General features: G+C 45.5%; 2 protein-coding genes across 4 annotated transcripts in view; one reads left to right on the top strand and one right to left on the bottom strand.

Annotated features, from left to right (window-relative positions):
* The window catches only part of SERGEF (secretion regulating guanine nucleotide exchange factor), a 160,191-nt gene that overhangs the window by 35,564 nt on the left and 111,108 nt on the right, over nt 1-13,519 (bottom strand). The gene's annotated exons all lie outside the window — the stretch shown is intronic.
* The window catches only part of KCNC1 (potassium voltage-gated channel subfamily C member 1), a 186,524-nt gene that overhangs the window by 169,362 nt on the left and 3,643 nt on the right, over nt 1-13,519 (top strand). The window contains exon 3 of one of the 3 annotated variants that reach the window (XM_088458257.1): nt 12,903-13,091. The exons of the other annotated variants lie outside the window; for them this stretch is intronic. Within the exon in view, the coding sequence (XP_088314383.1) occupies nt 12,903-13,091 (189 nt within the window). The remainder of the gene's footprint in view (nt 1-12,902; nt 13,092-13,519) is intronic. 3 annotated transcript variants of the gene reach the window in all.

Raw genomic sequence — 13,519 nt, 5'->3', positions numbered from 1 at the left:
CCAAGCAGGGTTGGTTTAAGAGGGGAGGGGGCCTGTGTACAGCTTCTGTGCCAGCCCCCTCCTTTTCTTTGTGCCAGAGTCTACTGCGCGTGCATCGGTCTCCGGGAACATGGAGTCTTCTCTATTGTGCATGGGCAGATCTCTGGGAAAGTGAGCGTGGCGCCATTTTCCTGGTGATTTCTGTCTGTAGTGCTGGCCAACGCAACACTCTGTAGAGGTCAGTATAATATGGGTGCAGGGTAGGAGGTGTTGACCCATGTGTACCGCACACCCTGCTCCCATTAAAAATACGCCAATGCCTCCGAAGGTAGTGTTCCTGTACTATTTTGTGAATGTAGTGTCTTTTTTTTTTTTAAGCATTTGTAGCTGCATCCAAAGTCACTTATAGTGTCCTAGGCACGTAGGATTAGTATCTTTATCTCAAATGATTTAGTGTAAAGTTCCATATTAAGCACAGAGATGCGATGCATGACCAGGCTCACTTGTTACATCCTCAGTCTTTTGTTTAGGTTAGCGAGTCGAACACAGCACCTGCATGCCAGTGCCAGTGTGCAGTGTCCCCATGCATTGTACTTTTGTTGCATTAGTGATGTGAATAAGGTGCATATTTATTACAAAAGTGTATGGGAGGATGCATGGTGCAGCTTAGTCACAAAGTCTCTGGCGCGATTTGGTATAACAGATTGACAGTGTAAAAATCGACAGTCAATGGGTCGACAATAGATGGCCGACATACAATCGGTCGATGGGGACAAAGGGTTGACGGGTACAAATGGTCGACTGACAAAATGTCGACAGTACAGAGGGTCAACTGGGACAAACGGTTGACAGGTTCAAATGGTTGACACATGGTCGACACAAAAAATGGTCACCTTTTTTAAAATTTATTTAATCCTAACACTCCCCCTGGTGCCTAAACCAAACCCTAGCCTAACCATAGTCCTCCCACTAGTGCCCAACCCTAACCATGCCCTCCGGCAGCCTAACCCTAACCCAAGTGCCTAACCCTCACTCTAACACTAAAAATGTTGAAAAACCATAAAAAATGTGTTAACCATTTTTGAGTCGACCATTTAAACTTGTCGATTGTTTTCATCCTGTCGGCAAATTGCATGTCATCTGGTGTCGACCTTTACATTGTTGATTTTCTATCCGGATACCAATTTGAGGATAGGTGTATGCGGACTCATCTCTATGTTTTTCTAGCTGAAAAATTAGTAATTTTTTCACTGTTAAATTAAAAATACTAGATTACATAACAAACCTAAAGGGCACTAAATATAAAAAACAATAATGATAACTTGGCTGTCACTCTAAGTTGGTAAATCGACCCCTTAAAATTGAACACGTAGAAAAGACAAAGAAGTGGCTATAACATTCTAAATCAGAAATACAGTAGGGAGAAACGAGGACAAACATACCCTATATGTTATGCCCAAGTAGTAACTACCGCATACATAATTTATATATTTATAACAAAAAAAAGTAAATTTATATATATGTGTGCACACAGTTATAAGTTTCTAAACACATAGAAGCATACAATTATACAGTCTGGCTAAACAGTATCACTTATAGCTTGATAAAATTATTATTTATCATTTATTGTACCGAATAGTACTAATTATACATACTAGTAGCAGGCAGGTAAATACATTTCTGGAACAAAATAATTTCTAGATAGACTAGATGTGTTTTTATTATATACAGTGGAATGCAGTGATTGGCCTAATGAGACAAAACAAATCAATGTTTGGCTAGAAGTCAATACTTCCGTTTACTTATACTAATTTTCCTATGGGTTTATCGGTTCTCAACAGTAAAGCGGCAAATTGAGTCTGATAATTTATTTTCCTTAAAGACTCCTTCTTAGCATCCCTAACTATTGAAGTAAACCTAGGTTAGCTCAACAGAGACAGGAACAAAATTCCGGAGCCTGTATAGCAAGACTACTCCCCTACAGGTATCTTTGTCTGACTTTCCAAGCTTAATTTAAACACTGTTAGATGAAGGCGGGAATCTCGGGCTGCATGGAGTCCTTAAGGAAAATAATAAATTATTGACCAGAATTTGCCACTATTCTTCATGGACCACTGACGCGTTCCTCCACGAAAAGTGCGAATACTTCAGAAATGTATAGTGTCATTAAAATGGTCAACCAATCCAGCTTCTGGAGCAATAACTATCTATAGTTAATTTTTTCAATATGTGATCAAGGTGTCCCTTTAAAATATATAATAATATATAAGACAATATACAAAAAGAATATTTAACACTAAAATCTCATTAAAATACATATTATAGATCTAAGAAAACTTTCAAAATTATCATAAAAAAATCATTAAAAATTAATGGAATATAGAAATTAAAATTATTCAACACTCTATTATATAAAAACATAACTCGTTAAGAACTTGTTTTATATTACATCTATTCACACTAAAAAATCTATGCTTTAATATATATTCAAATGTCCTCTCTTATATGTAATCTTCTAAATATATATCGACCTAGCTTACAAGTTTTGTAGATTTTTTTTTTAATAACCACTAAAGTGTGTGCTGGCCAAATAGATTTTAAAGTAAGATCCATTATTATAGTATAAAAGTGTTATAGGTCAGATCTTGCACATTATAATAGCAAATATGACATATATAATTCTTTAAAAGGTGTTTCTAGCATCTGGGTAATAAAAAAAACTGCAGAGAGTATGCACCCCATCCCTCCCCTTATAGCTCTCACTGGCTGCCTGGACACTAGGGAGGCCAATCCAAGGATCAGAATCAGCGGGATCCTGGGATTCTTGCCCAAAAATGGTGGGATTTGATTTCCGGTATTGGTGCCTCCAATCCTGGGATTTCCGGGATCACGGCGCGCATGTTAAATCAATCAGCCGAGCAGCAAAAAGTATCCACATGAATTCTCGGTCCGTTGGTCTCCTGCGACGGGACGCACAGTAGTGATGTTACCTGGCAGCTACAGCTGCCATCATGTGTGCCAGTCCTCACTTCTCCGAACCTCGCCAGCGGGTTGCCAGGAAACAGCTGACCCGGTTTGGCCGCTGCCAGGGACCAACGTACCGGGCGTTTACAGTTACATGTGGTTCCTTGGTGGTGTGCTTGATTGCCAACCAGTAGGAGCCGCAGCTCTCTCCGCACTCTGCCGACAAACAGGTTACTTCGTCTTTATTCCCCACATCAGTATCTTCAGTGATCAATGCAATCCCGGGTACCACGGGATTGAGAGGTTTTCAATCCTGAATCCTGGGATTGGACTACCTACTGGACACCACAGCCTCTCCTACCACCCATTTGGCCGCTTACAAATATTCTCCATAAATTACTGAGACTGATACAAGAGGGCTGTAACTGTCCTGCAGAAGAGAAAGCAGATATTATATAGTTTGAGTTTATCAGGACATATAATCAAGAATGTTTCAAAGAAAATAAGTGTATATAGTAGAGTGCCCAAACATGTACTGTGGCTTATTATTGCTTGGCGAATGTATAGGCCAAAGAGGTGTCCCTGGTGCAGTCGTAACAGAAGGAGACTGGAGTGATCATGCTACCATACTTTATTTATAATGTATGTAATGTATTATTATTTAAAAAAAACAAAAACTCATGGAACTGAAGGTCCAGTCTTCACTTATAGCTACCCCATTTCCCAAAGAGCCATATTTATTCACTGGTACTCCGTTGCCCCCAGGTCTTGTGCAATACTATAGGTTTATATTACTAAACTGATGCATACAAGAACACACTGAAGACTAGTACCCTGAATAACACAGAATAAATACCTTAATTGGTATGACATAATGCCGGATCTAAGCCCGGCGGATGAAATACCGACGCCGGAAGTCTGGCAGATGAAGATCCTGACGGTGCCTGGTAAGTATCCTAACCCTTCCCTCTCCCTACCCCTCCCAAAGGGGTGCCTAACCCTAACCACCCTGCCTAGTGCCCAACCCTAAGCAACCCCTAAACTGAACCCCCCCTCTCCGCACCCTAAGCCTAACCCTCCCGGGGGTGTGCCTAACCCTAACTTTCCCCCAGGGTGCCTGACCCTAACCCTCCCTACCTCAACCTAACCCTAACTCTCCCGGGCGGGTGCCTAACCCCAAGTCCCCCCGGGGAGTCCCTAAACCTAACCCCACCCCCCCCCCACGGCTAACAGGTCCCGACACCCGGCTTACCTATGTTCGGTATGCCGGGATTTTGGCGTGGGGCTGATGATAGGCCTTGGTATTTAGACAGCTATCATTAGTCCCATGTCGGAATTTCACAGTCTGGAAGCCGGTGGTTGGCATTTCGACTGCCGGCTTTCTGACTACTTACCCCTTACAACAATTGGTAACTGAATATAAAAGGCAGAATAGCAAGGTGTAGTCTAAAATAGCAAACATAATATTTAAAGTCACAAATCATGGTCAGGACAAGCGGCAGACAAGGATAATAATAAAAAATAAAAAAAAATTGAGGTCAGTGTAGATGGCAGACAAGAATAGTAATGATCACAAACAAGACAGCCAGCAGACAAGCATGGTCGAAACCAGTAAGGACAAAGATCAAACAAACAACCAAACAGATACAGAACATGGCATGTAAGTAACTAACACTGTAACAGGAAATGAGACTGGAGACAACCTTTGAATACCACCTGGAATCATTCTCAATAATGAAATCAAATGAGTCCTCACCATGGTGATCAGTGATGTTAAGGGGTAAATTTACTAAGAATCAGGATTGTCCCGATTTGCAAAATGATTTATCTCGGTGTAATTCGCCTGAACTCGGGTGATTTAATGTTTTTTTATCTCTAAAATTTACCAACAGGCGATTTGAGGCTAAACGAGTTTGCCGATGGTGATGTAGGTCGATTTTGTCTGGTGATTTTAAATTCAAACTCGAGTGAGTTATCTCACCCGAGGTTACAGTGAATTCTTTCTGCACAACTCTCCCTAGCAAGCAGCCTGCACATATCAGTGAGACATGTGTAAGCTGCTTGTGTTGTACCTGTAAAAAACGGGTTAATTTTCTTAAAAAAAATTATGTGAGGTCCCCCCAAAAAAAACATTAAATCACCCGAGTTCAGGCGAATTACACCAAGATAAATCATTTTGCAAATCGGAACAATCCTGATGTGAGGTCCCCCAAAAAACTAACCAGCCCCGGACTTGCCAGCCAGTCCTGGTTTTTAAAATTACAGTGAAAAAAATGTGTAGGGTTCCACTGTAATTTAAGAACCAGCAACAGGGACAGAGCTGCTTTTAAATATAGGGAGAAAAAAAATGGCGTGAGGTTACCCTTATATATAAAACCAGCTCCGGACCCTTTCTAGCGGGGGACTGATGCCACAGCCAGGGGCCCCCAGCTGCAGCATCAGCCCTGACCGCTAGTCAGCCCAGGCCAGGGATCCTTGGGGAGCTAGCCTAGGCTGACTTCAATAAAGGGGTCCCCCTCTCCAGGGCACCCCTGGATTAGCTGATAGCCTGGGGCTATCCCCGCCACCCCTGGGCGGTGGGTGGCGGGTTGATAGTGTATGTGTAGTTTTAAAAATATAATTATCATCATTGTCTTTACAGTAGAACTGCAGGTCCCAGCAAGCCTCCCCCACATGCTGGTACCTGGAGAACCATAAGTACCAGCATGCAGGGCATTAAGGGCCCGCTGGTACGTGTAGTTCACCTGTAAAGAAAGGTGTAAAAAAAACACACACACCGTGAAAATAAAGATTTATTACATCCATACACACTCACACATACTCACCTGTTCCCAGATGTTCACGTCCCCTCAACGTAAAGTATCCTATGGAAGCACCTGAAAAAAAGATCCAATACTCACCTTTTGTCCCACGATGTTCTCCACAGTAATCCAAATAGGGCCCCGGACACACTGTATCAACACGCTACAGCACGTGAGGCCCACCTACAGCTTTGGGGGGGGGGGGGGGGCTCACGTAATTTTTTTTATTTTTTATTTAATTAACCCTATTTTAACCATTTACAGAAAAATACACACACAAATCACAATGATTTGTGTACGTTTCTGACCATCTTGCAGCTCAGGGGGTTGAGAGATTGAAAAGTGACTTTGGCTTGTCATCCCGATTCTTCTTAAATTTGAGAGATGTATGTTTTAGGTGAAAAGTACTTCCGATTTGGCCCAATGGTGATTTGATTCGAGTTAGCTATCTCCCCCGAGTTTTACGAGTGAGATGAGAGAAATCTCTCTCTAACTTATCCGACTTTTGCCTGTAGTAAATTTGCAAGAAGGAAAAAAAATGAATAAATCACCCGAGATGGTCATCTCGATTGTTAGTAAATTTACCCCTAAGTATCAGAGTGTCAGGGAAAGTGAAGGAAACCAGTGTATGCAGTGGAAATGGGCTGAGATGCAGTGGGATGCCTCATTCTGCCATTGATCCTACCCCAAACTCTGTTCTTAGGAGGGGATTCAGCTGTGGACATAGTTACTATCGCAGCTACTAACATGGTAGCAGCTGTGATAACACTGTTATGGTAATGCATGCAGGAGGCGTCACGCCTCCTGCATGCATTAATGATCCGAGCTGCATCCGCGGACGCACCATCGGATCATCTGCATGATCCTCTGCCGGCTGAGTGACCATGGGGTTACTCAAGCCGGCGATTGTAGTTGCTGAAAAGAGACCAGGAAATCTCCATCAGCCGACAGAGATCCTGGCCCCTTCCCTCCCCCCCAACAGTGGCGACGCTCCTCCATTTTGGGAAACGGAGGCTGTCGCCGCCCCCTTCCTGCACAGAAAAGACAGCAGACTGTCCATCACTGATGGGGTAATTGACAGGGGTTAGAGCAGTAGACTGGTGTGTGCTCTGTACAGATCTCTCTCCTCCCTGCACTTTGTCAGTAGCCAGGACAGGTCACACAGTGGGCGTGCTTATGCCCTTCCGAGCGAGCGCCTGCCATGCCGTCACTTTGCAGAATTTGCATACGCTGGGGGCGAGTGATCGCATCTAGCAAGTGGCTCTGAATCAGGTCCAGTGTCAGTAGCCAGGACAGGTCACACAGCAGCTGGGATCTCACACCACTTACTACACACTAATGCTCAGGGGTTAGAGCAGGAGACTGGTGTGTGCTCTGTACAGGTCTCTCTCCTCCCTGCACTGTCAGTAGCCAGGACAGGTCACACAGCAGCTGGGATATCACACCACTTACTACACACTTATACTCAGGGGTTAGAGCAGGAGACTGGTGTGTGCTCTGTACAGGTCTCTCTCTCCCCTGCACTGTGTCAGTAGCCAGGACAGGTCACACAGCAGCCGGGATCTCACACCACTTACTACACACTAATAATCAGGTGTTAGAGCAGGAGACTGGTGTGTGCTCTGTACAGGTCTCTCCCCTCCCTCTTCCCAGGACAGGTCACACAGCAGCCGGGATATCACACCACTTACTACACACTAATGCTCAGGGGTTAGAGCAGGAGACTGGTGTGTGCTCTGTACAGGTCTCTCTCCTCCCTGCACTGTGTCAGTAGCCAGGACAGGTCACACAGCAGCCGGGATCTCACACCACTTACTACACACTAATAATCAGGGGTTAGAGCAGGAGACTGGTGTGCGCTCTGTACAGGTCTCTCTCTCCCCTGCACTGTGTCAGTAGCCAGGACAGGTCACACAGCAGCCGGGATATCACACCACTTACTACACACTAATGCTTAGGGGTTAGAGCAGGAGACTGGTGTGCGCTCTGTACAGATCTCTCTCCTCCCTGCACTTTGTCAGTAGCCAGGACAGGTCACACAGTGGGCGTGCTTATGCCCTTCCGAGCGAGCGCCTGCCATGCCGTCACTTTGCAGAATTTGCATACGCTGGGGGCGAGTGATCGCATCTAGCAAGTGGCTCTGAATCAGGTCCAGTGTCAGTAGCCAGGACAGGTCACACAGCAGCTGGGATCTCACACCACTTACTACACACTAATGCTCAGGGGTTAGAGCAGGAGACTGGTGTGTGCTCTGTACAGGTCTCTCTCCTCCCTGCACTGTCAGTAGCCAGGACAGGTCACACAGCAGCTGGGATATCACACCACTTACTACACACTTATACTCAGGGGTTAGAGCAGGAGACTGGTGTGTGCTCTGTACAGGTCTCTCTCTCCCCTGCACTGTGTCAGTAGCCAGGACAGGTCACACAGCAGCCGGGATCTCACACCACTTACTACACACTAATAATCAGGTGTTAGAGCAGGAGACTGGTGTGTGCTCTGTACAGGTCTCTCCCCTCCCTCTTCCCAGGACAGGTCACACAGCAGCCGGGATATCACACCACTTACTACACACTAATGCTCAGGGGTTAGAGCAGGAGACTGGTGTGTGCTCTGTACAGGTCTCTCTCCTCCCTGCACTGTGTCAGTAGCCAGGACAGGTCACACAGCAGCCGGGATCTCACACCACTTACTACACACTAATAATCAGGGGTTAGAGCAGGAGACTGGTGTGCGCTCTGTACAGGTCTCTCTCTCCCCTGCACTGTGTCAGTAGCCAGGACAGGTCACACAGCAGCCGGGATATCACACCACTTACTACACACTAATGCTTAGGGGTTAGAGCAGGAGACTGGTGTGCGCTCTGTACAGGTCTCTCTCCTCCCTGCACTGTGTCAGTAGCCAGGACAGGTCACACAGCAGCCGGGATATCACACCACTTACTACACACTAATGCTTAGGGGTTAGAGCAGGAGACTGGTGTGCGCTCTGTACAGGTCTCTCTCTCCCCTGCACTGTGTCAGTAGCCAGGACAGGTCACACAGCAGCCGGGATATCACACCACTTACTACACACTAATGCTTAGGGGTTAGAGCAGGAGACTGGTGTGCGCTCTGTACAGATCTCTCTCCTCCCTGCACTTTGTCAGTAGCCAGGACAGGTCACACAGTGGGCGTGCTTATGCCCTTCCGAGCGAGCGCCTGCCATGCCGTCACTTTGCAGAATTTGCATACGCTGGGGGCGAGTGATCGCATCTAGCAAGTGGCTCTGAATCAGGTCCAGTGTCAGTAGCCAGGACAGGTCACACAGCAGCTGGGATCTCACACCACTTACTACACACTAATACTCAGGGGTTAGAGCAGGAGACTGGTGTGTGCTCTGTACAGGTCTCTCTCCTCCCTCTTCCCAGGACAGGTCACACAGCAGCCGGGATATCACACCACTTACTACACACTAATACTCAGGGGTTAGAGCAGGAGACTGGTGTGTGCTCTGTACAGGTCTCTCTCCTCCCTGCACTGTGTCAGTAGCCAGGACAGGTCACACAGCAGCCGGGATCTCACACCACTTACTACACACTAATAATCAGGGGTTAGAGCAGGAGACTGGTGTGCGCTCTGTACAGGTCTCTCTCTCCCCTGCACTGTGTCAGTAGCCAGGACAGGTCACACAGCAGCCGGGATATCACACCACTTACTACACACTAATGCTCAGGGGTTAGAGCAGGAGACTGGTGTGCACTCTGTACAGGTCTCTCTCCTCCCTGCACTGTGTCAGTAGCCAGGACAGGTCACACAGCAGCCGGGATCTCACACCATTTACTACACACTAATACTCAGGGGTTAGAGCAGGAGACTGGTGTGTGCTCTGTACAGGTCTCTCTCCCCCCTGCACTGTGTCAGTAGCCAGGACAGGTCATTAATTATAATCATGAGCTACCGGTACTAACTTTTAGTGAACTGCCACCACTGTGTGTGAGAGGTCCAATTTAAATAGTAGTAGAGACTACTGTGCATATCTCCAAGGAAATGGCGCTCAGTAATTTCTGCAGCAGCAGCAAGGTAAGTACAGTCAGTGGGTGCAGGGTGAGCGGCTGAGGCACTCTGCACCCATTATAGATACGCCACTGTATTATTAATACTGGAGTTTTAAAAGAAAAGCCAACTATACCTAGTATATTGTTTGAAGATGTCGCTACTAATCCAGGGAACTACTACAGTACATTTATTAAAATATATTAGGATGAGTTTTCTTTAACTTAGCAGATATAACACTTGAACGCTTAATCAGTGTAGCTAGGGAATACATGTTCTATAGCGATAGTTGCAGAGGTGTCCTATTACATCCTTGCCGATTGTGCTACAAACACGCGCACGCATTGCGCTATGTGATTACCTGCAGCAGCATACGTTACGGTACATTATGGCACGCACTGCGGTCGCACCATGCAATTCTATGGAGTCGTGGGTGCGAATGCAGTGCGCGGCTCCATTTGTGGGCGCACGCCTTGCAATGCCCCCTGTAGTAGTGCCCCTTATGCAGTGCCCCCAGCAGTGCTCCATATACAGTGCCCCTTACATATATAACACACAGACATCAACAAAAAAACAATACTTACCCAAATCCCCGCTCCTGCACCCGCCACCGTCCGCTCCTCCATCCTCCTGCACACGCCACTGTACGCTCTTCCATCCTCCTGCACCCGCCACCGTCCGCCCTTCCATCCTCCAGCACCCGCCACCGTCCGCTCTTCCATCCTCCTGCTTGGCACTATGGGAGAGACGTCATGAGGTCTCTCCCATCACCCACTGCGGGAGCCAGAAAACGGAGCTCGTGAGTGAGCTCCAGCCGTGGGTGCAGCAGCCAATGAGAGTCTGTCTAACTCTCATTGGTGCTAAAACAAACACACCGCCGCCGGACACTACACTCACTGTGTATACCCGGTGTGTTTGTTAGTCCGCACTACACAGTAATAAACATAGCGCTGCCACTGCATTACGCACTGAAACTACTGACCTGGACGGCGGCGCGCGAACCCCCCCGCGTGTGCCGCTGGTTCGATGGCGACCATCCTTAATTATGCCACTGTTTATCTTTGCAAATTACTTCAAAGCTATTGTGAGGGTTCCGCCTTAAAAAGTGGTTTTAGAACTTGAAAATGACAGGAGTAGAGAGATCTGAGGCGGGGGGGGGGGGATGGGGGGTGGCCAGGGGTAATATAAGAGGGTTTAAATGTGGCAAGTTATGAATTGACGGCAGTTATACCCTCCTATATAAAAACCTTTTTGGTGGGCGAAAACCCAAACTGCTAATAATGTGCGTAAAGTTTAAAACCCACATACGCTGACGGTTTGGGCTTTTTAAATTTTTTTTTTTTAAAGTAACAAATAGTGTAACCTCAAGTCAGGTCTGGTCCTAAGGGAAAGGTTGGTGTGGGGGGGGGTTGCAAATGGACATGCGCTATGAACTAGCCGGGCAGCCTGATTTTATGTCTTTGACTAAAGTTGCTTCAGAGACATGCATTGTTTTTTTCAAGTGGCCTAAGTTTTAAGTTGGATCAAACCCGGACTGGTAAACATTAAGTTTGGAAATTATTACTATTATTTTATTTTTTTAACTGGGGGCTTTTTTTTATTTATTTATTAGTTTGTCAGCAATATTCAATTTAAAGGATGCAATAATTTATTATTTATTTTAACAATGAGCACTACTTTATTTTATATATAGGTGGCACTAGTTTATTATAAATAATAATATATGGGCACAAGACGAAATTAGTAATTTTTTATTAATTATAAGCACTGTGGTACCCACAGCCTAGAGGTTATCTCTAAGTAGCGGAGGCGCACATTTGCACCCTCAACAGGTGCAGACCAAGTGCTGAATAGAACCTATTTTTTTATGTCATTATGACAGGCCAGATAGATCTCAGAACCGCCTATATTTTTTGGCACAATCTTTCAACATATTTGCATTGATATTTGTTCTTAACACTCATTACTGTAAATCTGGTAGCAAATTTCTTATATAAAAAAAAAATCGGGTGGCGATTTTCTGCAACTTTGCCTTTAATAATCCGGTGATTTGCAAGTTACCCAGATAAATCTCCAAAAACAGGAAAGTTAAACAATTCGCCCTCCATTCTATCTACACCCGCCCCGCCCAGCCCCCTCCCCCTCAGGGAATCAAAGCGAGAGCTCACCATTCATAGCATATGACTTCGTACTGCATGAATCGGCATTCCACACACACATACATCGCTTACAGTATGTTGGATCATTATTATTTTATCTCCAGGACAACCACAAGTGTAATGTATTTTATTTTATAATGTGAGTACTGTAAGTAAATGAGGTTCATTTTGTCCAGGTATGAATATATATATATATTTTTTTCAAATGTAGCAGACTGTGGCACACTTTTTGGTGTACCTTTGTATCCTTTGTGGATCAAATAGCATACATGGGGCCTATTTATCATTAAATATTTGCGGCTTATTCCCCGAAAACATCAATTTTCGGGGGTTATCTACAAATGTTAAGTATCCCCCAATGTACTATGGAGAACCCTCCAGCCGTAACCCCCATAGACACCTTACAATGCTATCGGATTTACCAATCTCCGGAATCCGAAGCATTGTGCTGCTGTAGCTTATGGGCTACGCTACGCAAATTTTACTGAGAGGGGGTTCCTCCAGAAACCCCCACCTCGGCATTGGCCACTGTACATGCGTGGTATGTAGCCCTGTGGTATGTAGCCCTGTGTCCTGCTAGGGGGAATGAAGAGACCGCTGATGAGGACACTTTACTCCAAGTACATGGCAGGGTGTCTTGCTATTTAATAAATTCAGGCGGCATTATTGCATGCTGCAATGTTATCATGGGAGCTAATATCGAGCCCAGATCGCATTGAATATGATTCTTAATAAATGGGCCCCTATAAGAGATACAAAATATTACATAGTAAAAAAAACCTATCCTTTCCAAAATATAATTGTGTCTTCACACCAGAAGGTACGCAACAGTCTGTTATTAGTGCCTATGAGGCTTCTAGAGTGTGATTGGGTCACATATGCAAACATTCTACAATTAGCTCCAAATCCTAACGTCTTTACTGAAATGATCAGTGTTTCCAATAGCCTTCTTGTTATGTTTGAAGATTCCAAACTGAATGGAGAGGTGGCCAAGGCTGCGTTGGCAAATGAAGACTGTCCCCACATAGACCAGACAATAACGCCCGATGAGGGCCTGTCCTTTACGCAGTCTAATACTCGGGAGAAAGGTGGACCCTACTTTCTCCTTTCACCCGAGGACTATCCAAGCCCGCCTGATGGAGGAGTCAGAAAGGGTATGTAGAGGAGTTTTTATCAGAAAAACTCGAATGATCCAACAGCTCAGCATGTTGTGTAGGTAGAGAAAACATTTTATTTACTGTACATATCTACAACACATCTAGTCTTCCACTACGCGGGTAATCCGTGTAGACAGAGGGCTGGCCTGGTAATCTCCTGTAAAAATGCTGCATTACTAGGGCTTATTCCTTGCACAGACCTGGTCTAGAGCAAAATTGTGCCTGGCCCACCAAGATATAGACCATATTTCATATGGACGAAATCTTACAGTAAAGGTGACCATACATGGTGCGATAAAGCAGCCGATCCGACGGATTGGTACGATTTGGCTGCTCTATCGTACCGTGTATGGGCATGATATCGGCCAGAGGACCTGATTCAGACCCGCTCGCTAGATGCGGCCGCTCGCTCCCAGCGTATGGTA

The sequence above is a fragment of the Taudactylus pleione genome, unplaced genomic scaffold (assembly GCF_031769625.1).
Source record: "Taudactylus pleione unplaced genomic scaffold, aTauple2 ptg000820l, whole genome shotgun sequence".
In the NCBI taxonomy this organism is placed as follows: domain Eukaryota; kingdom Metazoa; phylum Chordata; class Amphibia; order Anura; family Myobatrachidae; genus Taudactylus; species Taudactylus pleione.
Note: the sequence above shows the minus strand (reverse complement) of the source record. Positions and strands in the feature narration are given on the sequence as shown.